The 27,852-nt window shown below is 43.2% G+C and overlaps 1 protein-coding gene across 1 annotated transcript in view; it reads left to right on the plus strand.

Moving 5' to 3' along the window:
- Positions 1-253: 253 nt before the first annotated feature.
- Positions 254-27,852, plus strand: part of malrd1 (MAM and LDL receptor class A domain containing 1) — a gene marked incomplete at its 5' end in the record, with an annotated part of 44,048 nt that continues 16,449 nt past the window's right edge. The window contains 21 exons of the mRNA XM_084033654.1: positions 254-280; positions 1,767-1,791; positions 6,059-6,190; positions 6,292-6,380; positions 6,462-6,626; positions 7,703-7,799; positions 10,745-10,861; positions 11,173-11,319; positions 12,904-13,009; positions 13,541-13,908; positions 14,019-14,464; positions 15,544-15,631; positions 15,744-15,923; positions 16,005-16,161; positions 16,922-17,078; positions 17,155-17,265; positions 17,895-18,108; positions 18,184-18,431; positions 19,635-19,923; positions 24,368-24,613; positions 25,538-25,695. Of these exons, the coding sequence (XP_083889780.1) occupies positions 254-280; positions 1,767-1,791; positions 6,059-6,190; positions 6,292-6,380; positions 6,462-6,626; positions 7,703-7,799; positions 10,745-10,861; positions 11,173-11,319; positions 12,904-13,009; positions 13,541-13,908; positions 14,019-14,464; positions 15,544-15,631; positions 15,744-15,923; positions 16,005-16,161; positions 16,922-17,078; positions 17,155-17,265; positions 17,895-18,108; positions 18,184-18,431; positions 19,635-19,923; positions 24,368-24,613; positions 25,538-25,695 (3,567 nt within the window). The remainder of the gene's footprint in view (positions 281-1,766; positions 1,792-6,058; positions 6,191-6,291; positions 6,381-6,461; positions 6,627-7,702; positions 7,800-10,744; positions 10,862-11,172; positions 11,320-12,903; positions 13,010-13,540; positions 13,909-14,018; positions 14,465-15,543; positions 15,632-15,743; positions 15,924-16,004; positions 16,162-16,921; positions 17,079-17,154; positions 17,266-17,894; positions 18,109-18,183; positions 18,432-19,634; positions 19,924-24,367; positions 24,614-25,537; positions 25,696-27,852) is intronic.

Genomic DNA, 27,852 nt, shown 5'->3' on the forward strand with positions numbered 1-27,852 from the left:
AATTAATATAATTCTGGACCCATGCATGACATGAAACATCCTTATTCTACAAGCTAAGGTCAGTGGCTGGTGTAATAGTTTGAAAGTGGTGTTTTAATTGAGTTCCCAAGTGACCAGTGTGGGAAAGCAGCAATGCGCATGCCCAAAGCTGATTGCCAGCGTTCTACAATCTGATTGGCTGTTTGCGACCGTTGTCGTTTGCTCGTAACACGTAAACATGGCTGACGTTAGCATAAGCTAGGAAGCTAGCACCATGTTGAGGAGAACGGCAGACCAGAAGGTACGTGCTCAGTCTTGTTATATCCGTGTTTATTAAATTGTAAAATGGTGTAAATGTCTTTCAACTTGTGACTAAGCTGTGTTATAGAGAGGTGGGCGCGTAGTTTTGTGGCAGATTTAAAATACATACGCGTTACTTTGGGAAAACTCGTTGATAAAACAACAGTTCCAACACGATAAACCAGTCAATACGGCTGTAAATCATATTTTTAAAGCTAACGTAGGCCCACCTTCCCTGCGTGCGCGCTCCCGCGGCCACTGCCACGGGCACACCTTCCTATCTGAGGGTAATTGTCGGGGCACGACACCGGCAGCATGTTGACCCAAAAGTGTTCACTAAAAGCCTCAATTAAAACAAATGCTCCATTCGTGCCATGATTTAAAGTCATTACACACACACACACACACACACACACACACACACACACACACACACACACACACACACACACACAGGCCTGTCACGGTCGAGGATACTGCCGTTTCCCTCCTAGGATTTATAGCTTACAGGACTAGAATATCAAACATGTCTGAGTTGTCCTTTTCATTCCTCAGCTAGAAGCGTATTTTTCATCATGTAGACAACACTGACTGTTTAAGTTTAATGTTGTGTGGAAAAAGGTTAAATTTACAGTTGGAGGAAATGCTGGTCAGATTTATTCTTTTATATACCTTTTCTTCATGGCTGCTATAAAACCTGCGTTCCCGTCTAATGAACGTCCTCCCTCTCTTCATCGTCATTAATCAAGCTGTAATTATGCAGATGATTTTGCTTTGAGGGCTAATATCCAGAGGGAGAGAATGACAGGGTATCTGATCTCAGAACACTTCGTCATAATCTGATGCATTATTTACAGCATCTGTCACGCTGATCTGCAGCAAGTTACACACAAGTCAATTAGTAATTAGGTGAGTGATTTTTATGTGTATTGCACTGAACTGGAATGTAAGTAAATGTACTGAAATCGTGTACTTTTACATATTTGCGCCCCAGTAAGGGGTTTTATGAATTCTGATTTTCAAATTTGTTTGATACTTTTAAGGATGTTTTTCTGATGACACCAACATAATTTAAGTGACATTTTCAATGCAGGACTTTTACTTATTTTTTTATCAGTATACTTTCTCCACCAAAGCTTTATTGAAGCTCTGAAGTGCTTTACAATACAATTTGTTAGCTTGGCGAGGATTTAGATGAATATTGCGACTGATGACACAGTCATTGCTATAAAAAATGAAGTGGCTTCCTGTACCTTACCTTGTGTGACTTCTCGGTGAGTATTCTGGCAGAGTGTCTCTTGAACGCTGACAGGTGGCAGGCCGGCAGGACAAGGTTCTGCCAAATGGGATGCATACGGGTCGCCTGTTTACTGCAGTCTGGGTTTCTGTCTCATTCCTCTTATGCAGCTCATTTGTCAACACTGTTTGCCGCTTTTCACACAAATCTCACCTCACGAGCACTGCGTGATCTCCTTTGTTGGTTGCAGGTGCTGCGTAAAATGCCTCCTGCAGGTGCGCTGTTAAGATGAAACCCCAGCTGTTATGACGACTTCACTCAGAAGTGAATCACCGGCTTCTCCATTCAGAGAAGGATTTTTGAAAGTGATCGATTTGCATTCGAAATGCATGCATTACGATTAACAAACTGTTGAAAGGGTAGAAGACGAATGATGAGGCAACTTAACCTCGGTTTTTTCTTCCTCTCCAACAGCTACATTTAATATAAAATTCAGTCGCACAGAATGGAAATGTGCCAGAAAACTTTAAAGTGTGTCCTTGATTGATCTCAGAGATTTCATTGATTGTTCTTTTGCCTTTTTGTGTCTGTACTGCAGCAGGACATTACCTGATTTATTTCAGCTTTGCATTAAACAAATCACACCAGGCAGACTTCTTTATACATCTTTGGCTTTCTATTCGAGACAATCCTTCTGTATCTTTTTTTTTTTAATTAATAATTGGGTTTTTTTAAACTCCCATTACTCAGAACAAACATCAACAGAAGGGCAAAAGATTGAGGTCAAAGACAATCAGTTGGTAACAGACGGGAACAGGATTTAATCGCATCTTTGTTTTAATATGTACAAAACTATGTGTGAAATAGATTAGTTCACATCTTTGACAAATGGTTGCACCAGCCCTGGGGAATTCACTGATACATTTGTCTTATTTTAGTCACTTAACACGCTGCTTTTGACCCCTATTTCACTCATGAAGGTGAACTGAATCACACCGAGTTCTTAAGAATTCATACGCTGTGAGACGGAAGAGGAAGGAAATGCATGAACTCAATCTTCCCGAGGAGGAAAGATTTGTTGAAAATGTGACACGTTTCTTTGACTTGCCGAAGTGCACTGGATCGATTGTCATGAAATATTAGCATTGTCATTCTGAGCATGCTCAAAGCACCCCCTGTGCAGAACAGAATCAAGGGCTGCTAGCATGATGAAACTCTTACAGCAGTCTTTTCACCACTTCTGTCCTACATTATAACACACAGAAGTCAGAATATTTGTAAAGGGAAATTCAGTGTATTAGTGTAATGGACTACTTTGATATCCCGCTGCACTTAATATGATGTAAAACAAAAAAAACTTAATTTAATGAACACCCACCTTTTATGTACTGCACATTAAAGTCATTTGCACTTTGCTGGCCGATGATAATCACTCCCCTCTTGTTGATATTGGCTAACTGTGTCATGAGTCATCATGATTGACCACGTTGCTATTGCCATTTCCTGTCACATGTTGAAATTGGAATAATATGATTAGTCTGTCACTACCCCCTCCTTGAACCGACACCTTACCGTGGTGGAGGGGTTTGAGCACCTGAATGATCCTAGGAGCTATGTTGTCCGGGGCTTAATGCCCCTGGTAGGGTCTCCCAAGGCAAACAGGTCCTAGGTGACAGGTCAGACTAAGAGCGGTTCTAAGCCCCCTATGACTGACAAAAGATCAAGGAAGTTAACGTCACCGGGGCCCCATCCTGGAGCCAGGCCCGGGGTTGGGGCTCGCAGGTGAGCGCCTGGTGGCGGGGTTTCTGCCCACGGGACCTGGCCGGGCACCGCCCGAAGGAGCAACGTGGGCCTACCCTCCAGTAGGCTCACCACCCGCAGGAGGGTTCAGAAGGGGCAGGTGCGGTGTGATTTGTGTGGCTGTCCTGGGCAGGTGCCCGGGCGACCCAATCCCCGGCCGGTGACACTAGCCATGGGGACATGGAAGTAGTTGCATGCTGTTCAGGTTACAACTCAAATTCACTCAGGAGACAAACACAGACGCTTAGCTAAGTACTTATCCGATTTGTAGCCACGGGTGGCTGTAGGGACGGCAAAATGATACTAACTCAACATTGAAGGAGGACTACCGGTCAGCCTCGAGGAAATTCTGACCATCCGGCGCCTCAGGAAGGGGAAGCAGCCCTCCACCAACACTTTTTACGGTGGAGGTGGGGAGCTGTTGACCTCGACTGGGGATATCGTCGGGCGGTGGAAGGAATACTTCAAGGATCTCCTCAATCCCACTGACACACCTTCCATAGAGGAAGCAGAGGCTGGGGACTCGGAGGTTGATCCATCCATCAACCATGCCAAAGTCACTGAGGAAGTTAAGAAGCTCCCTGGTGGCAAGGCACCGGGGGTGGATGAGATCCGCACTGAGTACCTCAAGTCTCTGGATGTTGTGGGGCTGTCTTGGCTGACACGTCTCTGCAGTATCGCAGTCGGGGACAGTGCCTCTGGACTGGCAGACCGGGGTGGTGGTCCCTCTATTCAAAAAGGGGGATCGGAGGGTGTGTTCCAACTATCGGGGGATCACCCCTAACCCCTTACACCCTAACCCTAACACCCAAACACTAACCCCCTATCCCCTAACCTTAACCCATTGACTGAGGTATTCAGAAACGACAACTCAACAGTACACATTCTGCACTATATGTGGCACTGTTGCAACATGCTGCCACCGCCTCTCGGTTCACGCTCACCACCACTGCCAATAGAGGTCAATAAAGACGTGATCTTTTCCTTGTTCCATTAGTCCCTCGTCCCTCGTGGAGCCGTAGAGCTTGCCTTTTCTCTCAAGGTTAATTTCATTTGAACTACACCATCTCTTGTCCTGGCGTGCCGCATGTCTGTTTTAAGCTCCCGTCTTTATTGATTCCTGTGAAATGAAATTATGCCTCGCTGTAAAGTGGGACCGAGCCCCACAGGACGCAGTTAATGATCCTTTCATGGCAGTTCATATTCCCAACCTCATCTCTTCTCTGCCTTCTTTTATAGGTTCAATCCAACCCGTAGTCGGAGCTAATTTTTATGTTGTTGAAAACAGTGGGCTGTCTGCAATCTCTTCGCAGTTTGCACCGGTACAGACATAGTTTTCCCAGTTGAATTATGTGTTATTTGCAAAGATCATTTTGAAAATCCCTTTGTGCTCATCATAGGAAAGTAAATAGTTGCATGCTGTTCAGGTTACAACTCAAATACACTCAGGAGACAAACACAGACGCTTAGCTAAGTACTTATCTGATTTTTAGCCACGGGTGGCTGTAGGGACAAAATTAAACTAACTCAACAGCTATTGGATGTATGTGCGTGGAATTGGATTCATGTGCTCATGGTGCCCAGAGGATGAATCCTAATGATGTTAGTGACCCCATGACTTTTCCTCTAGCGCTGCCATGAGGTTGACATTTGTGGGTTATTAATGAAACTGTAAGATGCATTGCCATGAAATATATATATTAATAATAATAATAATAATATAATTAATAATAAAAAATACCTGTTTTGTATTTAGTGCTAATTATAACAGTTTGGGATGCTGAACTTATGTGTTAAAAGCAAAACAGCATTGTGTTAGCATCATCATTGTGAGCAGGTTAGCATGCTGGTGTGTTGAACACAGGAACCAGCAAAGTCACCTTATTGAGCAACAGCCATAAAAGCCATTTATTACCCTTTACAACATGCTAACAGCCTCCAAGATCCAGGCAAACTGTACTCGGGAAGGGAAAGCGCTACCTCGTCTAACGTCCGTCCTTACCGTCCCGAACAACAAAATGCTTTACATGGAGGTGAAGAGAAGGAGTTGTAGTTAAAGGACAAACGATAACCAGGCAGATGAAGTTGTCGCTGGGCTCGGTGTGGCTGCTCTTGGCCTTCTCTCTGGTGTCTGTCGAAGCTTGTTTGCCACAGGAGTTTAGCTGCTCGCGGGGGGTTTGTGTGCCTGAGGATCGTGTGTGTGACTTCACTGACAACTGTGGCGATGGTAGCGACGAGGAGGACTGTGAGTAAAGCAGGAATATATATGTATACATATGTGTGTGTGTTTATATGTATGTGTGTGTGTATTTACACTGCATGTATGTATTAGTAGTTGTAGTGTGTGTTTATGTGTGTCTGTGTGTATATTTACACTGCATGTATGTATTAGTAGTTGTAGTGTGTGTTTGTGTATATATGTTGATGTAGCTATACAGAATATCTATAAGTGATTCAGGAACTGTGAAAAATATGAAGTAATATCAAAGTAATTCTTTGTTGCATCCTTACTAATCCTTCTGAAAATACAGTTTTATCACTAATTCTTTTCAGTCCCTTGTTGCACATTTGGCCATACCCTCAAATAGGATTACTTGGATGCTCCTAACAGGAAACTGCTTTGTTTCTGAGCTCTGCTGGGTTGACAAATCTTTATTGTGTGCAGAATCCACAGCTTAATCCCCCTACACAGATTCATGACCAAGTCACACAAGTGAGAAGTGTTTGTTGTTGTTGTTGAAGGCTCCAGTTATAGGAGATGTGACTTCGAGGAGGGATTCTGTGACCTGGTCCAGAGGTCAGAGACGCTCTCTGGATGGACCAGAACAACTGAGGTCCCAGGACTCAAACAAGACCACACCAATAACACATCATGTATGAGCACATGTCATATGGGATATACTGTAAATTTGAATTCACAACCTTTTACTCTGGTTAATTCATATTTTCCATGCATGCAACCCCATCTCCTTTAGCACATTTCCTCTCCCTTTTACCGGTCAGTGGAAACGGAACCATTGCGGACCTGAACGGTCCCGTCTTCCTGCCCAGTCGGACTTGCCAGGTAACAAAATCCACACAAAAAAACTTCAGCGACCACATTACAACAACTGGTGATGTCTTTCTTTCATTTGTGATACAATAGATGAGTTTCTATCATTATGTCGGAGCACAACACGGAGATCTTCAGGTCTTGGTTCAGACTCAGACGCCGGGTCAGAGCACAGAGGCGTGGAAACGCTCCACTCGACCGCCGAAGAAGATGTGGCAGCAGACAGTGATTACGTTGTCCAGTAATCACAGTTTTCAGGTATGTGACATTCATATTGATATTGACTAAGTTTCTCTGAGACTGATAAAGTCATCACGGCAGAAATGAGCAGCAGGACTGGAGCCGTTTATGTGCAGCGAGGGGGTAACCGACCCAACTGGTCCCTTCAGAGGCCATCTGGTGTCTTCCTTCAGTATATCCTCAGACACAATGTCAGTGTGTCAGCCTTCTCCTCTCCGCCTTCGCCATCTGTCACTGACTTCAGCCAGATCAGTTTCATTATATGGTAAAGAGGCTCTGCTAACATTCCCTTTCCCCTCCGTTAAGCTAATACCTGTTTAAAAGGCAGCCGAGTTAATTGGGTTTTTGTTTACCGCGGTGATTTCGGGGTTGATTTCAAGTTCAGTCAGTGCTGCACTTTTTTCACCTGCTTAAAAATCTCCATATTGCAGTTGTTACCTAGAAAACACTTTCCTTGGGACAGATTTATTTAGATGTGTGCATATTAAATGTTATATGCATATGTATGAAGTGTAAACTCGCCTACAACTTGAAACAAAACAGAGAAAATCATATCAATGAGGCAATTTAAGTTTGTAGAGCTGATTCTACTTGCAATAGCAAAGTGACTAAAAATGATGTTCTAAGGGCACATAGTCTGGATCAGATAATACACTGTGGTTTGTTTGGGAAATGCTAAATAAACATTTATATATACATTCATTGCTACCATCCCTCCGATTTATATTACTTTTATGGGAAATAAATAAGTACCAGCTGAGTGTGACCAATGACAATTATGTATATTGGAGTGCATTTTCCCATCATGCAGGATGGCACAATCCAGCATTTCTTCAGATCAGTCCTAAATGATGGGCTGTAAAACTCCACTGGTGGAGATAAAGCTGTTCTGTGGACTTTGATCAGTGTAGCCTTATTATTATGAATGATGTAGCATCCTATCTACAACTATACTTACTATATCTGCAAAACTAAGGACATTAGCACCTAGCACAGACTGTAATATTTACAGTATATATCACATGCAAATGATCTACACAGGCCATGATGCACAAAGACAAACAGACTGATTTCTTGAATGTTTTCCCTTCCAGGTTGTGATTCGAGGGCAACTTTCAGCCGACAGCAAAGCCTCCGAGGTCCTGGCCATCGACGATCTGTCCTTCAGTCCCGGCTGTGTGACTGCGCCAGGTACTGCTACCATTAATAACCTCTCACTGCACAGATGGGTCAAGTCCAGACCGTATCATTTATGAAATATCACCCCACATAAACAGGCCACCACAAACCTGTTTTGAATGCCGATAACGGGGGGAGACGCCTAATGAATAGGGATTCATGATAGAATAACTGAATCACTCAAATAGTGCTTACTATACATTTCTCTGGAGCAGTCAGTGCCTCAATGTACGGGTTTATTTATGTCTTTTACAGTGTGCTGCCTGCAGCTAAGTGATGAATATGATACCGCTTAACATCGTGTCTGGGAGCGTGTGATGAAGGACTGTCCTAGCATTTTGGAAATCTTATTTACATGTTGCCTTGCTGATGTATAATATACATATTATCAGCTGCTATTATTCATCTAATGAAGGATGTTCCTGCTCTCCATTGATTGTGTCATTTAGGCTGTGACCCTTCAGTTTTAGGATTTTTACAGAATATACATATTTTATTACATATTATAGAGTAGGGAGGGTCTGAAGGCAAGCTGTCTAAAGCTGTAGATGAGATACGTTTTAGTTAACCATGATGCTGACATTTCCAGTTTGTCCCTACAGTATGGTACATAAGACCACAATGAGCTGCCTCCGTTGATCCCTTTCCTTGGCAACATGTCGAGCTGAAGTTTTCTTTTAGAGAAACAGACATATTTCTGTCAAACTGAATCAGCAGCTGTATATCAATCATTTTTATTAACTATGGATTAATCTAAAAAGCTTTTTTTATAGGTGATAAACCTAGAGAATTATCACCTGACACCCCTCAGTTCTATGCCGGGTTTTTATTGTAGCGTTTCCAGCTCTTAATTTTGGTTTTCTGGCCCAAAATTTTCACTCTTACTCTAAATGACTCTGCATTAATTCTAAAGTTTGTAGCTTGTTCATCATACCGGGTTGCATCTACAGTTTATTGAGTTAATCCCAAATTGCTGAAAATATCAAGTAATGCTGCTTTAAGTTGAGTAAATGTGTGTTAAATAGAAGAAAAAGGGGGAACCTTGACACCAGTAGTTCAGTGGAAGTGTGAAGCTGCAATATTTTTTTAATTTTTCATGAAGTTTGCTGAGCACCAAACATTATAAACCAGTGTTACACTGTCAAAACGGTTGTGGTCTATTGGAAATAACGGAGAAATGATGACGAGTAGCTGCACCATGTGATCGCCTCTTCCTCATTTGACCACATCTCTATAAGACACATTGTTCACGAATGCTACCAACTGGGTTTTGATCTTGTGGGCGATTAAAAGTGTCCACTCAACCCACACTGCACTTTTTTTGTTTCGCTTCCTATATTTTGCTCGGATAGCATTCTCACCCAAAAGTGTGCCGAAGCGAGACCCACGTTTCCAGGCGGACCAGAGTTCAAATGAGCTTTCACAGCACCCCAAACCATCCAGACCACTGGACGAAACGCTCCAGGGTTAGGTTGAAACGGACCAAAGCGTTCCGATGTGAAATCACCCATAGCTTCTGCTCCCTTCGGGTGGATTTGTCCAATTCTCCACACCTCAAGAAGCATGGACCTCGTTATCATGAACAAGCATTAAACCTAAAAACGCCTTGCAAAAGACAAAGAGCCGGATAGAGTCCTAAACCCAAACTTCGTTTTATAGTCGAAGCTCCAGTGGGGAAATAACCAATGGGTGTGACCCTGAATTACCAATAACATTATATAACACAGGCAAAGAGTTATGACTGTATGTTTGACATATTTGTGTAGGCTGACGTGACAAGGATATCCTTTTGATTTGTGGCTCACATTTAATATTGTCAACAACATGCCACTGTCACTTACAGCGGATTCTTAATGTACCATCTGACTTTTTTTTTATCCTATCTCCTACACAGCCAATAAATCTGCTGCACATTGCATTTGATGAGTTATGGATTCACAATATCAAATCGGATTAAGTGCACGGTAACAAATAGTAACATTATAATAAATACTAGTTAAATAGATATGTGTGGGTGGTGTGAGGGGGAAAAACAGAAACATGTTATTGTGTAGATTGTCTTTTCAGCTAAAGTTCGACACCTCCTTTACACCTTATTATCACAAATCACACTCCATGTGTTATCCGTGTGTTTTGGGAATGACTGGCTGTTCTGTTCTACAGAAGCACAAGACAATATGGAATTATTAAAGCTGCACTAATCAATATTGTCCTTTATTAATGAATTAAATGTGCAACGTTAAAGGGGTTGTATGTTGGATACTGGATGTGTAAATGTTTGCTATCTTGTTAACCATAGCAACTTTACAGCCAAGTTTACCTTGAACGCTGCTACAACCCTGTGGAACGTTTTTATTCTTTCTTTATATATATATATTTTTTTATTAGAGTGTGACAGCTTTTATTCTGTCTGTAAGTAAATGCAGTTTGGTGACCTCACGTAATTGCCATTCTGGCTCAGCTCAAGTTCAACAAAAAGTTACTGCAGTTAAAGTAGAAAACGTTTTTTTCAATAGCCAGCCAAAAGTCATTTAAAAAAGGAACAATTTCTGACTTTATGCTTCCAATACCTCTAAAATATTAGAGGATTAGAGTAAAGTTGATTTAAGGATGGGGTCTCTAAGGATGGGGACGTACTATTGATCAAAATATCCGTTCATTACTTCACAGTGGTGTCTGATCTTCCATGACACGGCTACTTGCTCTTCTCTGGACGCCGCTGAGCTCATCTATATTAATCCACCGTGAGCTCCTTAGGAGTGCTCTTTAATGATAAAATCACTTGATAGGAGTCAGCGATAACGACTGTAGCTCTTCTTATCTTGTGGTGGTGGGGCGGGGAAAGGGGGGGGGGGGGGGGTCTACATCTGATTTAATAGTTCCCGATTATCAAAGTGTTGCAACTAAACACTGTAATATGGATTTTATTAATCTTGCTTTTCTGATTCCTGCGGCAGAGAGCAGTGCGTCTCCTCCTCCATTGTTTGCCTGTGACGGTGGCGAGTACATGGAGGAGAGCAAAGTGTGTGACTTCACCCCACATTGTCCCCACGGAGAGGACGAAGACAGCTGCCGTAAGAACCTTGTTGCCAAGTAACCCATTTAAAGACTTCACGTTCTATTTCTACGTTTGACTGTGAGCAGATTTGAGATGTATATATAAATATGTCCGCCAGTATGATAGCAACTGCTGACATTTAAAGACTATTTCCTCCTTTTTGGTTTTTATTTTTTATTACCCATCAACATTTTTCACAGCACTTAAGGACTTCTCATCCATGCCTGTTTAAAACCAACCTTCTGTAGCTTTTCTGGAGGTTTCATCACACAGAACAGAACTTTCTTTTCTTTTTTAATCGTAATCATCTTCCCTCTACTCGTTCAGCCTCTGAGTGTGACTTTGAGGGCGGGTCTTGTGGCTGGTACGAGCACACCCTCGGCGATGGCTTTGACTGGGTATGGGGCTCCTCTGTGGAGGTGCCTCCAGACTACCACCCACCACCTCTGGACCACTCTACAAACAGCACCGAGGGTAAAGAAAACAAAGGCACCACATAGTGTATGCTCAGTACAAACGCTTCCATCTGCACTATGAAGTTGTCATCACTGGAATAAGAATGGAAATATGATGAGCCGATAAGATGATTTCACCGTGTCCGGGTGAAATAACCGGCAAAATATATATCAAATTGAGGTTTTTTCGTGGGAGGAAAGAAAATCCCTTGTCTGTGTGTTTTTGAGAGATAAGCACTTCATGGAGAAATGCTTTCTCAGTCGTCTGAATAATAGAAAGAAAATCGACATGCTGTACCCATTCTGAATATTAACGCCCCCTCAGTCACTGGAATACACAATACTCTGCTGGTTTCTCCTGGCTTTATGTTCCACAGAATGGTACTGTGTATTATACCCCATCACGTCTTTATACTCAGGCTTTTCTCCACAACTAACCTCCAGAAAACATTTCTCTTTCAGGATGACTTTGTGGATTTAACAAGGAATCTTGTTCTAAATTGACTTGATAACATCATGCAGTTATTTTCTCCAGCAACACCATCCGTTGTTTTGTCATGTTCATTGTGTGAACATGCTGTGAAAAGATTCTCGGATGCTAAATTCAGATTTGGAGACGGTGTAGACAGTTAATTGAAGTCCCAGTTATGTGTCTGGGAAGCTTCTTTATATCCTGCGAGATTTGTGAAATGACACGTATCAAGGTGGCAGCATCTTTAAGGTTTAGAAAATGTGACTGTAACATTCAAAGGTTCACAACAACGTGCAGGTATGTGATGTTCACGCTGTGTTTGTTTGGCTGCTAGGCGCCTAATAGGAGCCAAGAAAAGTTTCCAACTTCCACAACTCCTCCATAAGATAGTTAGCTTATGATATAGCTATAACTAAATGTACTTATTGCTTTTTCCTATTTGTGAAATTCATAAGAAACAGACATTTTGAAACAACATCAAGTAAACAACCAGTTTGTTATTCCAAATACATACATGAGACGGGAGCTAAGTTCAGCCATGAAGAGGAATAAAAACCTAGCTAGTCAACGGTGTGATTAAGCTGCTATTAAATTGCATAGATCAATGTACGATATTGTTGATTGTCAGCCTGAAAACAACTTTGTTTAAAAGGAGCTGCATCCTCATGTTTGGTGAGTGAGTGTAGTAACCCAGCATGGTTTCGATAAGTTGTGTGAAATTAAATGGGCCCCCTGCACATCGCCCCCAGCAGCCATTTTCACATTTGAAGCCCGGCTGTGAAGCAATCAAGCCCTCCAACCTGTGTCACAAACAAGAACCCCGTTGGCATGGCGACCGCAGTCAACAGGATACGTTTTGTCCGTCCCATGATGCTTGATATCCTTGATGTGCACAAAAAAAAATCCCAGAGGGAGAGATGTTTCTGTGAGGATGAAATTGACCCATCTGGCAACGACAACAAAGAGCGAAGGCGTTTAGTGGAATAGTCTCCGTGCATCCATTACTGTTTCAGCTTCTTCAAAGGTGATTCACCGTCTGGCGGGAACAAGTTTGCAGCGATGTGTGGGTGTGTGTAATAAAGTAGACGTGGGTAAGGTATGAATAGTAATTTGTGGTCTCCCTCTCTGCAGGACACTTCATGTTTATATTGAAGAACAGTAGCAGTCTTTATCCGAGTGCTGTTCTCAGAGGACCCTGGTTCAAACAGTCGGCCTCCGGGTGTTCCATGACCTTCTGGTGAGACTGTGGCTTCCTTTCTATGAAGTTTTTTCGACATGACTCGTTATCATAAGCCGAATCTGTAGTTCTGCCTGGAATTTCAAACTTTTTTCCATTTTCTGTGTCTCTTCCTTTTGTGTTTTTCTTGATCTTTTTTTCCCTTCCCCACCAACCATCATTTCACCTGTCTCAGCTCTGCTCTCTCAGCATCCCTTATTCAACAGTCAAACACAATGAGAGGGTACGCACTGGAATCCATCATACTTTGACAGCTTTGTGGCCCCTAAAAGTTTATGTCAAATGACAGGTTTTATTTTCCCACTGGATGGTTGGACGGGTACTCCTGGCAGAGGTTTATTTATTCCATTTCTTCTGCATAGTAATCCAAAGCCCTCATGTAGTATATCCTGCAAGCATATGCATTATCACGAGAGGAATCTGTGATTTACAGTATCTGGTGTGAGGAAATAATTTCAAAAGTATAATCCCACAGAACACATTAATTTGCTGCAAATTTGTCAGTAACATTTTAGCCCTCATCTCCTTCAGGCATTACAACTCGGGTATGTCCGTGGGCGCTGCAGACATGTACCTCCGAATCCATGGCGTCCAAAACAACACCGTCATATGGAGGACTTTGTACGACCAGGGGACCCGTTGGAACCAGGTCACCGTACAGCTGGGACGCATCACCCAGCCCTTCCAGATCGCTCTGGCCAAGATCAGCCTCGGTGTGTTTGATGGGGTCTCTGCCTTGGATGATGTCACCTTCAAGAACTGCTCGTTGCCCCCCGCGGTGTCGGAGTGCCCCGCACACACACATTTCCACTGCGTCCATACCAAGGCATGTGTGGAGCACCTGCAGCTGTGTGACCTTGTGGATGACTGTGGGGATGGATCCGATGAGGAGGGCTGTTGTGAGTGTCTCTTTTAGTTACAAATATTCAGCGATGGAAGAAATACAAAAAAAATCTTTTAAGTTTGTAAAATCTTAATCTGAAAAGTCATTTCCTGTCATATCTCACAGCTCCAGAGCTGCAGTGTAACTTTGAACGGGGGATGTGCAGCTGGAAACAAGAACGGAGCGGAGGAGACGTGTTCGACTGGACCCGCGTCCGAGGCCCCACTCCGACCATCAACACGGGGCCCTGGAAGGACCACACGCTGGGCACCAGCTACGGTCACTACCTCTACATCGAGTCCTCTGTCCCGCAGGAGTTCAAAGACACAGCTGTGTTGCTGAGCAGAGTCTTCCAGCCCACCCACCAGCGCGGCGAGGACCCGTCCAGGTCCCGCCACCGCTGTGTTTTCCGCTTCCATTACCACATGTTCGGCTCGCACGTGTTCTGCCTGGCGGTGTACCTCAGGACCGCCACTGGCGGGCGTGGGCAGATGCTGTGGGTGCGATACGGAGCGCAAGGAAACCTATGGCACAGGAAGACACTCTACCTCAGCAGCGCTCGGCCTTTCCAGGTAACTAATGCTTCAGTTTTAGTGCAAAAAGGGCGTTTAATGTTCTAACGCTAGGTAGTTTAAATCATGATTTCATTCAGTCCCCTTGGTTAATCAAAAACAGACATGTCAACATGAGCCACAGGTAAACACGGTGTTCCAGCAGCCATTAAGGGAACGCCAGTGAAGCAAAGAGTCTGTGTTTAAGTGTGGACTATAGAGTTGTATAACGAAGAGCCGTTTAATAGCTTCACTGCTCGACATCGATCCCTCCAAGATGGATGTTCTGTTGTCATTACTCATGAGTATGTATAACTTGACAGGCAGTTAAGGACTTTTCCTTCATTGTGGCATTGAAAACAGGAGCTTTGTTTGTCAAGTTAATTGACTGTAGAACGAGTACAAGTGGAAAAAAGTCAGGCTGGTCCATTTGTTACCACATAGGCATGCTGTATAATGATTTGACATCAAGACAGTTGTACCAACTCACTCCTTTGAGATTTAATATAACCAGTGTTTTCTCAGACAAGCTAACAAGTGGAAATGTCTGAAAAATATTTAAAAACATCACTGCTGCTTAAAATATGCTAATTCATTTAAAAAACACGCTTCAAATAGGCTTTTCTTATGAGATGTTTTAATCTGCATTCCACACATGTGTTGGCATGATTACTACAACAACAACTACGGCAGAATCACCTTATTTTTCAGGGTCACGCTCTTTTCTTTGAAAGCTAATATCAAACTTAATATTTCCAAATGATATTCCACTTCTTGGCACAAAGACAGACCTGGTGGTTGTTGACAAAACTCATCTGAAGTAATAATCTTTTAGCTAACCATTTGTTATTTGTTAACAATATTAGCAACAAAAAAGCCACCGCACGTAACAACCTTGTGTCAAATGTTGGGATTATTTTTGGTGATTTTGTTTGTATGCATGTTGTAATGGCAAAAGAATAGCTGCCAAAATATAGACTATGTTCACCGAATGTACAAGTCATACCTGCACGCCATGTGTGCTGGCTAACTGGAAATGGATTTACAAATAGCTGGTGCAACGCAGTCTTAAATTGTTAACCGATATTGTCTGTTGTCAGATTTTGATAGAAGGTACCGTTGGAGATGATTTTAATGGGGACATTGCCATTGACGACCTCTCCTTCCTGGACTGCGTCCCATACGACGGTACATAATTATGCCAGAGCAGAAAATATCGACGTTTTCGTGTAATGCCTGTGTTCCCTTATTTTCAATTTCCCCCTGTTGATTTGTGTGTTTTTGCCACGCTTCGTTCCAGGAGAGTTCCCCACGGTGAACACCACCACCCCTGCAGTGACCACTCCAGCCCCCACAGTCCAGCCCCACAGCTGCCCTGATGGAGAGTTTGTGTGTGGAGCGCATGGGGAGTGCGTTGCAAACAGCAAAGTGTGCGACTTCAGACGGGATTGCTCTGACGGCTCGGATGAATTAATCTGTGGTAAGACATTATCTACTTATTGCATTTGAATGTGTTCAGTCTCGTGTTTTCGTGTATTTATTTACCTTTCTCTTTCTCCAGTGCAGGAACGGTGCGATTTTGAAGACGGTGACACTTGCGGATGGAAGAGCGCCGACTCCTCTTTGGTGCCAATCCACGCATTTCGCTGGTCACCTGACCAAGGGGAGAGCATTCACGATGGGGAGCAGTACCACCGTCCCATCAATGACCACACCCTGTGAGTACCAGCAAAACTATGTATGGTGCTATTTTTTACACAGAAAGATGGATGAATCTAAAAACAAACAAATGGATGAAAATCAAATAAAATGATCACAACTGTTATAGAAGAGATAAATAACAACTGAGTAGACTATGGAAATAAATAAAATGTGTTTACTTATTGGATGTTTCACTGTGAAGAATGATGTACGTGCCTGTTTCCACATTCATCTGCTGAATAGGGAAAGCTTCTCTGCACTCGCCTTAAATAAGCAGCTTACACGAGCGTGATCTGGAAACTTGAGAGACGTATCCATGCATGCGTGTTGTGCACGAACTTTACAGTGAAGAACCAGACGTTTGATGACCAGCGGTTCATAGATTCTGGATTTTTCAATGAGGGAGAAGGAGAAGTTACAAGTTAATATTTTATTTTGTGTCTGGAAGGGATCTTTGAATTTGCAGTAGAAGGAGCCAGTGGAAGAAAAATAAGATAAGGAACCAAAGAAGTGATAGTTTTAGTGCTTTTTATATAACAGGGTTTGTTCAACATCACAAAAAAAGAGAAAGAGAGGCATTCTGGGCATTCAAGTGGAAAACCTTCACAACGATTCATCGTACAATAGAAAAAGGTGTTGCACAATCAAAGCAATGAGTGTCCAGAAACCTGCCTCAGAGCAGTAGTATTTAATACTTGCATACAAGAGCATACATAACGCAAGCTATCACTTGATGCAAACATGCACTGCTGGACTCTGATGCCTTTCCTCTTTTAGAGGCAGGCCAGAGGGTTGGTACATGTGTGCAGACAGTTCAAATGGTGGCTACGGTCAAACCACTGACCTCCAGACATCTGCCATCTCGTCCACTGGGCCACAGTGCACCCTGGTCTTCTGGTACCACATGGGTGGATTCACAGTGGGATCACTGCAGGTAAGGCTAGTAAAAAAATACTGTTTTCAGTGTGAGAATCATACTCGGTGTAACAGGTTTCTCTCTGTATTTGCAGGTGCTGCTGAAGTACGGAAATGTCACTCATGAGGTTTGGTCTCAGTCTGGTAACCAGGGCAACAAATGGAGACGTGGAGAAGTGTTTTTGGGGTTATTAAATGACATCCAGGTCTGTAAATGATTGTGTTTATAATCAATGATACGACAACAGATGACTGTTTTATAGACATGCTATTCAGGTTATTGACATTCAGTTTGAAAGACTCTTAAGTGACTGTGCACATCAATGTAACAGGTCTAGACTATATTGGACACCCAGACTTGATGATCAATGACTTGATTGAGTCTAATTCAGCCTAATGAGTGTTAACTTGTGAGTGTGACAGGAATCAGAGCTGCAGTCCCTTCGTGGTGTCTGCCTGCTGAAGTTACTCCGGATCTTTGTGACTATTCAGACAGAGGTCGTCTCTTTGACGAAGTACTGCGGCCTTTTTCACTTTTGCATATCAACCTTTGTCAGACTGGATATAGTGAGATCTCTGCTGATAGTACAATCTGCAGCTTAAGGTCATTTTCACTCTGAGGAGCCATGAATCTCAAAGTATATTTTCTTATTTTCTCTGGGAGCTTCACCAACTGACAGCAGAATAAAATCAGTCATTAGGTCAGCAGCTATCGGCTCTTATGTTCCAACGCCTTGTCCGATGATATTAAGCGTCGACCCTGGTGTCTTAAAATAAATGTGATGTTTACGTGACGGATTGGGATCAGAGTCTTCATTTTGTTGTCCTTTGTCAGGTGGTGTTCAGGGCCAAGCGAGGGATCAGCTACATGGGCGATGTGGTGATAGACGATGTCAGCTTCCTGCACTGCGCCCCTCCTCTGCCTTCAGACCAGCCGTGTACACCTGAGCAGTACGCCTGCGCTAACGGCCTCTGCATCCCTCAGGACAACCTGTGTGACTTCGTCAACCACTGCGGGGACAACTCCGACGAGGACCCCTACGTCTGCAGTGAGGCCTCCACTCGTGTGTGCAAAAGATTAATATGGATAACCTGGGTTGATTTACGTTATTGCTGTCTTTCAGAGGGCTTTAGGGGGCGCTGCAGTTTTGAGTTCGACCTCTGCTCCTGGCGTCAGTGTCGACAGGATGACTTTGATTGGCTGATAAAAGCGGGCAGCACCCCCACAGTTGGCACCGGGCCATCAAGCGACCACACCCTTAGAGACCCGGCGGGGCACTACCTCTACCTGGAGACCTCCTTCCCCCAGGCAGCCGGAGACACCGCCCGCATATCAGGACCCGTGCTGAGCCGCAGGAGCTCAGAGTGCAAGGTGAGGTCGCAGAGAAAACAAGACGCCACTAAATTCAAACTGGAAAATAAGTTAGTATGATGCCATAACTTTGAATGTACTTTTGTTTTTGTTTTGCATTGAGGCTCCATGGAGAACAAAGGTTCTGCATAGCATATACAGCTTCAATAAATAAAGACAACCCACAAAAATAAAAGGCAAAAAGCTATTAAAGAATACATGGAATAATTTACACTAAAAAAATTAATAAAACATAAGAACTCATGTGGCGTTCATGACTTGAAGGCTGATCTGTATTCTGTGCATCCAAACCTCCTGCAGTTTGTTCAATTTTAAAGAGACAAATATGTACATTTCCATTGCTCTCTGTGTGGCATGTTTAACTACGCACTGAAGATGCTGCATATTTTAATATTCTATGTATATGTAATTTAGTGCACAAATAACTAAAGAGGAAGTGGAAATAGTGATGTAATCAGCTGTAAAGTTCATATAACTGAATATAATTTTCAGTGAGGAAATAACAAAACTTAGGCATTTTCCCTTGTGATTAATGCTTCTATTAGAATATAGATAGATATTCCTTGAGCTTGCATTTGAAAATGTGTTGCAACTAAACAAGCAATTACAAATCGAGTCAATGTGCGTAGTGCGATGTGTGCGTCCTCCCCGCTGTCAGCCTGACGCTCCCACCGGGAACGTGGTCTTGATTGACTGCTCGGTTCTCCCCACGCATCCTGTCTGTCTTATCCGACTCCAGGCCTGTCAATCAGTCACGCAGTCGGCAAAAAAGGCACCAATTAAGCTGACGGGGAGGCCTGTTCAGGGGAGAGGTGAGAAGCAGAGGACGGTCGGTCTCCCTCCTGAGACGGAGGGGGTTAGTTGTACAGCTGTAGCTGTTTGAGCCTCTAAAACGCAGCACTGTCTCAGCGCTGTGTGATGTACAAACACAATTTATCGCCAAGCTTCAAGCATCGATCCAGCGACTGGCTTAAAACTTAATTAACATTCTGCGGCCATATTTTTGGTTTCTTTCCATATTCTTCCATGAGAAGTAATAGTTGTTGTGGGGGAAAGTGAAGTGAACAAGATAATGGAAAGAAAGCAGTGCCAAACAAGTGAATGTGTATGCTAGAGCATTATTCTTCAAATATGTAGCTGCAAAATCAGTTTTTGAGTCAGAATTTGTTTGGGCATATTTCTAATTATGCATCCTTTCTCCAGATGCGTTTCTATTTCCACATGTCCGGAGATGGCATCGGGACGCTCAGCGTCTTCAGGAAAAGTGGAGGACATGTTCATCCGGTTCAAAACCTGACGGGGGATCAGGGCAACTACTGGCAGATGATGGAGATCCCGCTGAGCCACGACAGGGACTTTCAGGTCATGTTTGAGGGCAAGGTGGGCCGAAGTCCGAAGGGTGACATCTGCCTGGATGACATCACTTTCTCTCCAGGATGTCTGCTTGTCTCCTCAGCTGGAGGAGAGGACAGCACTCCTTCGCCTCCCGCAGGTTGGACACTCTACTTTGTCTCCCTTGTTTTATACATGATAAGCTCCTTTTGAAGATCTGCTACTGGAGTTTTTCATGTTGTTATTTCCAGGGACTTATCTCTTTGTTTTTATAGTCAGGACTTTTATCCATCACATTTAATTAAATGGTTTGCTATTAAATCTAGTACATAGTGAAATGTTTTAACAACTATCGGATTTTAATGCAAAAATTAAATTGAAATTAAGCGCCTTTTATGTGGACGTTCAATTAGTGTTGAGGTCGCCAATTGAAGCAATAATTTCCTCAGTGGGTGTTGTATTGATGGAGATGACTTCAGAGAAGATGCTGAAGTATTGAGCGTATGATTGGATAAATGAGTCATGGATTATACAGAACAAGTTGTGTGAGAGTTGTGTAACAGTTTTCTTCAATTCATCGAGACCTTTCTCTGTTTTGTGATTCGTCGTTCACCGTGGAGGCATGCAAGGAAAACATTTTCTTCAAGAATTCAAGGTAACACGGATGAGTAGTTGATATACAAACAGTCGCTTTGGCGGTGAAGTATTTCTTCCAGCTTAGTAGACAAAGACTACGGGGTCGAGAAGGCGCTGTCCTTGGAAAACAATAGTAAAAGTTCTGGTTTGTTCATACTGGAACAATAGTAGACTAAGCTATCACATATTGGTTTTCATTATCGCTCTGAAAGACCTCGCCAGTCAATCACAGCTTTTTAATTCCATTGCGGCATGGACGATGCTTGGACGGCAGTCTTTCCTACAGGAAAAATATTTCTAAATGTTCAAAAATCACTGACAGCGTGATAAAAAGATCCTGTTATTCCTCTATTAGAGGTTCATCTGCATCCCTTATATCTTTATGAGGGAGAAAGCCAGGAGAAATCAACAAGAGCTGAATGTATTGCCTTTGTTACCGCTGCTATAATGGCCCATTAATAGTATTGGCTTTCTGTTGAATTGGATGTCGGAGAGAAGTCTCTGTATTGTCTGTGCTCAGACACTGTGAAGCTCTGCGGCCTCTGCAGGAGTCGCCTTGTCTGTTTGAGATGAGCCGGAGAAGCTTTCTGTCGGGCAGCAGTGGCGTGATGTGTTGGATTCCCCCCTCACAGCCGTCTCTTTCTCTCGCTCGTCTCGCTGTCTCACCGCATTTGTCAGTGAAGGCGCTTACGGTGAATAGGTGGACCCCCGCAGAGTCGGGGTTTTAATCAGTCACTAGAGAGCAGTGAAGTGGTGCGGCCTCGCTGAGATGTAACGCAGGTCTGCCTGCTAATGATGAATCCATGCTAATGCTGTTTGTTATCTTTCCCTCCCGCTCTGCTTGACGCCTTCACCAATATTCTCAAGGTTCAAAAGGATGCTCAAATTATCTTTCTGTCCTGAGCAGCGTGCCAATATCGGTGCCTGCTGTAACAAGATGTTTTTAGCTATTTTGGCTTTATTTGTCCAGGTTTTGAGATATCAGCATCTGACATTTCTGCCTCAATTGAAAGTAGAGGTGAACGCAGTGCTGTTTATGATGCTGTAATAATATCATTTAAATAATTAAACAGCAATGTGTCCTCCTTCTGCCTTCTTTACCCTACTTACTGGGGGCAGCTGTGGCTCAGAGGTATAGCGAGTTGTTCTCCAATAAGATTGGCGGTTTGAATCCCGGCTCCTCCAGTCTGCATGCCGAAGTATATTAGATAATATTAGATCCTCAGTGTTTGAATGTGTGTGAATGGTTTAAGTGCATGAATAATGCATAAATAAATCCTTTTACCCCTTACTAGCTTACTATTACTGTCAACGGGAAAGTACTGTTGACAGTATAGCCCAGTGATTGCATCGAAAGTAAGATACATGTACACATTCAGATGATGTTTTATGAATTTTAAACACTAACAAGTTGATCGCGGTGAATTCTCATTATCAGGATAATAATAAAAAAAACAGGAATTCTCAGAAAGAACAGACTCACTATTGCAATTTAAGTTTTAAATCGTCCCATGTTTAGATTTGGCCTTATCTGTCATTCTAGTCAAATCATATCAAGAATTCTACAAGAATAACTATGTTGAGAAATACCAGACAAGAAATATGCAAGGGAGAAAGGACAAAGATGTTTTTTTTTCTTCTTCTTCCATTCATTTTTCAGAAAAAGTAAAAGCAGGGCAAATAAGCAGGATGGAAATAGAAAGGAGAGGAATGGGATGTATTTCTTGACGGTTTAGACGGGGAGCAGCGCCGCTGCCCTGACAGTGAAGTTCATCCTGGGCGGGAGAGGAGCTCTCACTGCTCCTCAGCTGCTGCAGGCTGCAGAGAACGTGGTGTAGTGATGAGACAGCAGGAACTGTAATTATATACCGAAGCGCCTCAGGAGCGTTTTCATCCACTGCTTCATTCTGTCACACTGTCACTTATTGTATGATGGAGTGGTGGGACACATTGTGTTTGGTTTTTTTATGGCTGGGAATTTGATCTTGACCTTGTAGAATACCTGAAACAACAGCATGTGAGCAAATCAGAAACAAGATTCACATTTTATCGTCTTGCCTATAAACCAGGCAGCAGATTATCTTATAAATAATGAAAGCGATGAGAAAATGTATCACATTAACTCGAAGAGAAATAGAAAGATGTCTTCTGCGCTCACAATGGTCTTTAATTAAGGCTTTAATGGCACTCTCTTCCTCCTCCCTTTCATTTTGCATGCAACCCTTTCTCAAAATCACTGTCTCACTGTACTGTATTAACAATGCAGTCTCATACAACAGCCCTGCCATCAAACCGACCTGTACCAAGCTCATAATGTTCCGTTTTCATGACGAATCGTGTGTAGATTATTGAGGTCGTAGTTAAAGATGCCGTTTTACTCTTCTTCATTACATTCAGAGGTGCTTCTCATCCCCCCCCCCCCCCCCCCCCTCTCTATTTATACACATGAGGCGTGCAGAATATTAGATACACTTCTGAATGTAATGTAGTCCAGTACAACACCACCAATTACTATGATGTAAATGCTACTTCCAATTTAATTAACACCTCTATGACCGTATGGGAAAGAAGCTGACACACACTCATAACATTATTACAGCGGATAGATGAAACCAGCAATCATTTAGACTAGTTAGCAGACGTGATCTCCGTGTCCTCTGCTTGTCATCGGTGGCCTCAGGTGTCACACATTTAATTGAATCTTTTCTCAATGACAGCTTTTGATCACAAGGCACACTCTTTGTGCCAGATTGTCTTACTATAAGAGGTTTTAATGCTATGACGGCCTGTGTTTCATGTACGAGACAAAGCAAAGCAGGGACCAGGACATTTTGATGTTAAAAGACAACAATGGATCATGGACAACTTCTTTCACTTTCTCTCTCAAGACTTCTAATTCCAATTTCAATTCATTAAAAAATCTGGAGTGACATCCTTGCACCAGGGGGCAGTATGCCACCCAGGGTGACTGACCGACATGCTGTACCCGAGGACAGTGGGTCGCTGGTGTGAAGGTCACATTGCACACACCATGTAACAAGATATGCACTGGAACTACAGAGGAGCGATAAGTACATTCAGAGAGTAACAGGTGAAGGACTGCTGATGTAAAGAGATTTTATGCTGAAAGAAGTGACCTATTAACTTTTAAAATGAATTCATAATATGCTCCACATCAGGTGGAGACAGCACGGCTTCACAGTCGGGAGCCGTGGCTTCCTGGCTTCCCATGTGCCTTTTGTTTAGGACTCATTGCTTCTGGTCCTACGCATCTGAAGAGGGACAAAGGATTAGGAGGGACTTAAACCCCCGTCTCTCCTTTACTTACAGGGACTACCCCTCTTCATCACGCCTTGTCTGCCTATCGAACACTCCCCAAAACCAAGCACTGACACCACTGGAATGTGTGGCGCCAAAAGAAGCAGATTACAGCCTCCTGCAGCACCGTCGCCCAATGACACAATGATTTGCCTCCATGCCTCCTTGTCCCCTTAAGCTTCTTAAAGAGACCCTGACGCTGCATGCAGATGCTCCTCCCACTCTTGGGTCGACTTCTTCTGCTTTGAAGTTAATACTGAAGTCTTGTGGTGCTGTTAAATCTGGTGAAGTACACAGAAGATGGAAGAAAAAAACTCAGCATTTTTTATTGCAATAACCAATTTTAAAGGAATAGTTTGACATTTTGAGAACTGTTTATTTGCTTGGATGAAAGGATCAGTGCCACCATGAGAAAATTACCCTCCTTCTCACTTGATTTATTGTGTTGTTAAACATTATAAACATTAGTTTATGCTAGTTGAAGTTAATTTAGTAAATTATTGTCCTATTTAGAGTAATTTAAATGCTGAAAAATATGCTTTAAGCCATATGACGATGATCAAGTCCATGCTGGGAAATGTACCCGGCTAATGACTGACGTTGAGGTCACAAAAATGAGGATTTATTATATGAGCATGTCTTGTTTCCAGGTTCCTGCCCTTCAGGCTTCTTGCCTTGTGAAAATGGCCGGTGTTTCGCCGCGGGGCAGAGCTGCGATTTCACAGATGACTGTGGCGACGGCACCGATGAGAAGGTTTGCGGGACCTCCTGCTCCTTCGAGACCGGACGCTGTGGCTGGAAGAGCTCCCTGGCCGATAACTTCGATTGGACTCTGGGGACCGGATCTGTGAAAAGCATACGGCCTCCATACGATCACACGCTGACGAATGAAAGCGGTACGTGTTCACGGTTTTCCTTGAAATGAATCATTTTAAAAGCTGGAAAATGTACTGTTCTAGCCTCCTCTTTGAATTACCATTGTGTAATTGAAGTGCGTCTTCACTTCTTGGTGGTTTTGTGTAATCGGAGAGAATGAAACTGAGCTGACTGTTAGAATTCTACCTGTTAAAGCCAAGCTGCTGCGGTCCACAATGTTTAATTCATGACTAAATCGATGTACAGCAGGTGAGGCTTTCAGATTGATGCGGGGCTCGTGGAGCTGTAATTCCATTCCATTCCATTGTGCATGATAACGAGGGATATGCATGAATAAACAAGTGCGTTTCAACAATTGCACGCGCAACTCATCGAGGTGATTCTCTTAAGTACTCTTAAAGCTGATACAGCACTGATGAACAGGATTCATGAATCAATGAGATGTAATTAAAAACATTACGTGCATGCCTGGTTTCCTTTCGTGAGAGGGCAGCCTGAATCTGAAAAAGTGGGAACGGCGTACTCCACCGCTAACAATTTAACTCGGGGGAAATGGTGTGAAATGCAGACCATGAAAATTGTCCATTACTGAACGTTTTAATGATAAAAAGCTCTCTCAAATGCTAGAAATATAGAGGCTCCACAGATGCCTTTGCTTTTGCACCCAGCCTTCCTCCCAGGTTTTCTTCCTTCCTTATGAGCTTGACTCGAGTGAGAAACTTTAAGAGTGGTCCCCGGACGGCGAACGGCAGTGAGATATTAGGAGATTGTGTCAGAGATTACTCTGGGACCACAGGTCCCCCCGCTCCCCCGACCACACTGTTTGGGGCCCACGCTGCAATTTGTCACCGGCTGCGAGAGCAGCTCATACAGAGATATTTATCTAGTTCCTCGTCTCCCTGGTCGCTGCCCGTCTCCTCCACGTCTCTTTCTTCTCTCTTTAGGTCATTTCGTCTATCTGGAAGCCACACCGGTGGGACTCAAAGGCGATAAGGCTCATATTAGGAGCTCCGTTTGGAAAGAGTCGAGTGCCATCTGCAAGCTTTCCTTCTGGTACTACATTTCCCACAAGGCCTCTGGAACAATCCGCCTGCTGATCAAGGTAAACTATCCCTGTGCACGCCCTCAGAAGAAATGATGGATTTGACTGATGCCAGTTCCTGATGGTGAATTAAACGAACCCTGCAGAGCCGTCGCTTTCCATCAAGCGTAGTTACCGGAGCCCGAACATATTAAATCATGTTCATGTAGACAGTAATCACATCGTATTAGCCCTGATGTCTAGTGGTGTCAGTACTTTGGTAAAAAAAGAGAGGTGGGCCTGTCAAACTCTGTGGGATTCGAGGTGAGTCAAGGTGGTGGTGGTCGGCCCAGAGCAGCCCCACCCCACCATCTGGGAACACCCAGACCTTGCCAGTTCTCAAGGCTTCCCGCTTATTAGGCATCCAGCCGTCTTTTTGTGTATGCATGGTTGACTTTTATGGATTAAGATTTCTGCTTGCAGCTTTTCTGCACTTGTAATTCTGCTGTGATTTAATGTGCCTCCATCCTTTAGGGTGTGCAGTCTCAACTCTAACTTCGTCAGGCAGGACTCAAGGTCAAGGTGCATGAGTAGATTCATCTTTTTCGACTTGCGGTCGCGTGCGCGAGCGTGCACATCTGGCTCACATGCTCACATATGCGCAGCACGCCAGTGATTACTAGCGTGTCCCTGTCAGCGCTGCAGAAACCATTTGCACAATTTGCAAAACATGTCAGCAAGTTATCATGCAAATTTGTGATCTTTTTTTTTCTTCAAATAGCAGGAGGTCGCATGTCATTACTCTTGCAAAGAAATGACAGTCATACTGTCTCATGCTGCAGCAGTGAAGTCATTAAGGCAACAGAGCTCATGATGTGATTCTTAGGAGGGAAAGTCAAAATTATTCAGTATTCAAAAGTACCTGGAAGGGTAAATCTTGAGAATTTTGTTTTTATTGTAAAACAAAACACCATGAAAAGACCAGAATCATCCATGAATGCATCCTATTAACAAACTTAATTGACGCAGTTAGTGCAGTTCCCAACAGATGCACGATTCATTTCTGTCTGAGTAATGTTTGTCATCGACGGTGCTCATCTGATTTTAGAAAAATTATTTTTTAAGGATGAAAATATATATATTCATGCATCGCTTTTCAAATCACAATGTTTTACTATGTTGCCATAAATCAAAGACGAAGAAAAAACGAATTGAAAAATGGAATCTGTGCAACATTTTTCCAAGTGTTACCAATATTGGAAAGAACATGGACTGTCCTCGTTGAACCACAGTGTTTACATTGTACAACCTCTGCTCTGTGAACGTTACTGTCTCAGCCGATTAATTCTTGGCTTCCCGGTTGAAGGGCCCAGAATTTAATGTTCTTTTTACGTGATATTTATTTAAGGAGCTGTATTTAACGCTCTGAACATTAATATAACAGCAAACAACTTTTTGCTATGTAAAGATAGTGGAGAAATATTTTTCTGAGGAATGAATGAATTCGCTCTCCCTCTGTGTAAGTTGTTATCTGACCTTCCCCTCGCTTTGTTTGCATAGCTGAGCTTTTAGTGTATGTTCGAGCGTGCCACACTGTCTACCACCGGGACGCCGCTCTGCAATCCTCACATCATATCTCATATGGCGGCTACAGCTGATAGCGCTGACCCGACCCACAGCATAGCAGCCGCTCTGTAAGTAGAGAGAAAAAGGGCAGTTTTTTTCTTGGAAATATAGAATATAAATCGATTCAAGCATTAAATGTTCCGACTGTAAAGTAACTTAAAATGCTGTGTCTCTCATACTCATCACATACTCTGTGGATGTTACGTTTAACGATGCCGTTTTCAATTTAATTATCATACAACCCTACTGCCACCCTACTGCTGTATGTTATTGATTGCACATTAAAGTCTTGGTCCAGACAGGGCAACGCCGCTCTTAGAAATTCCAATCATGGGATTCGCCCCAGTCTTCCCGTCGAGCCCGCCGGCTGGTTTGATTGATGGCGTGAGCCTGTGAGAGGCAGCACATGATGAATGCATGTGGACTGTTTTACATGTCCCGCTTGTTGACGTTTGGGTGGGAAATGTAAAAGAAGGTCAGCTCTCGGCATGAAAATGAGAGAATCAACGACACAGACAGAGAGGGCGGTGAGGTCAGAGGTTATCCTATATGATTTTACTTTATGTCCCGGCAGTCACCCGTGTATCATAAATGATGTAAAGTGCATTTGTG

This window comes from Eutrigla gurnardus, assembly GCF_963514095.1.
Source record: "Eutrigla gurnardus genome assembly, chromosome: 18".
Taxonomy (NCBI): domain Eukaryota; kingdom Metazoa; phylum Chordata; class Actinopteri; order Perciformes; family Triglidae; genus Eutrigla; species Eutrigla gurnardus.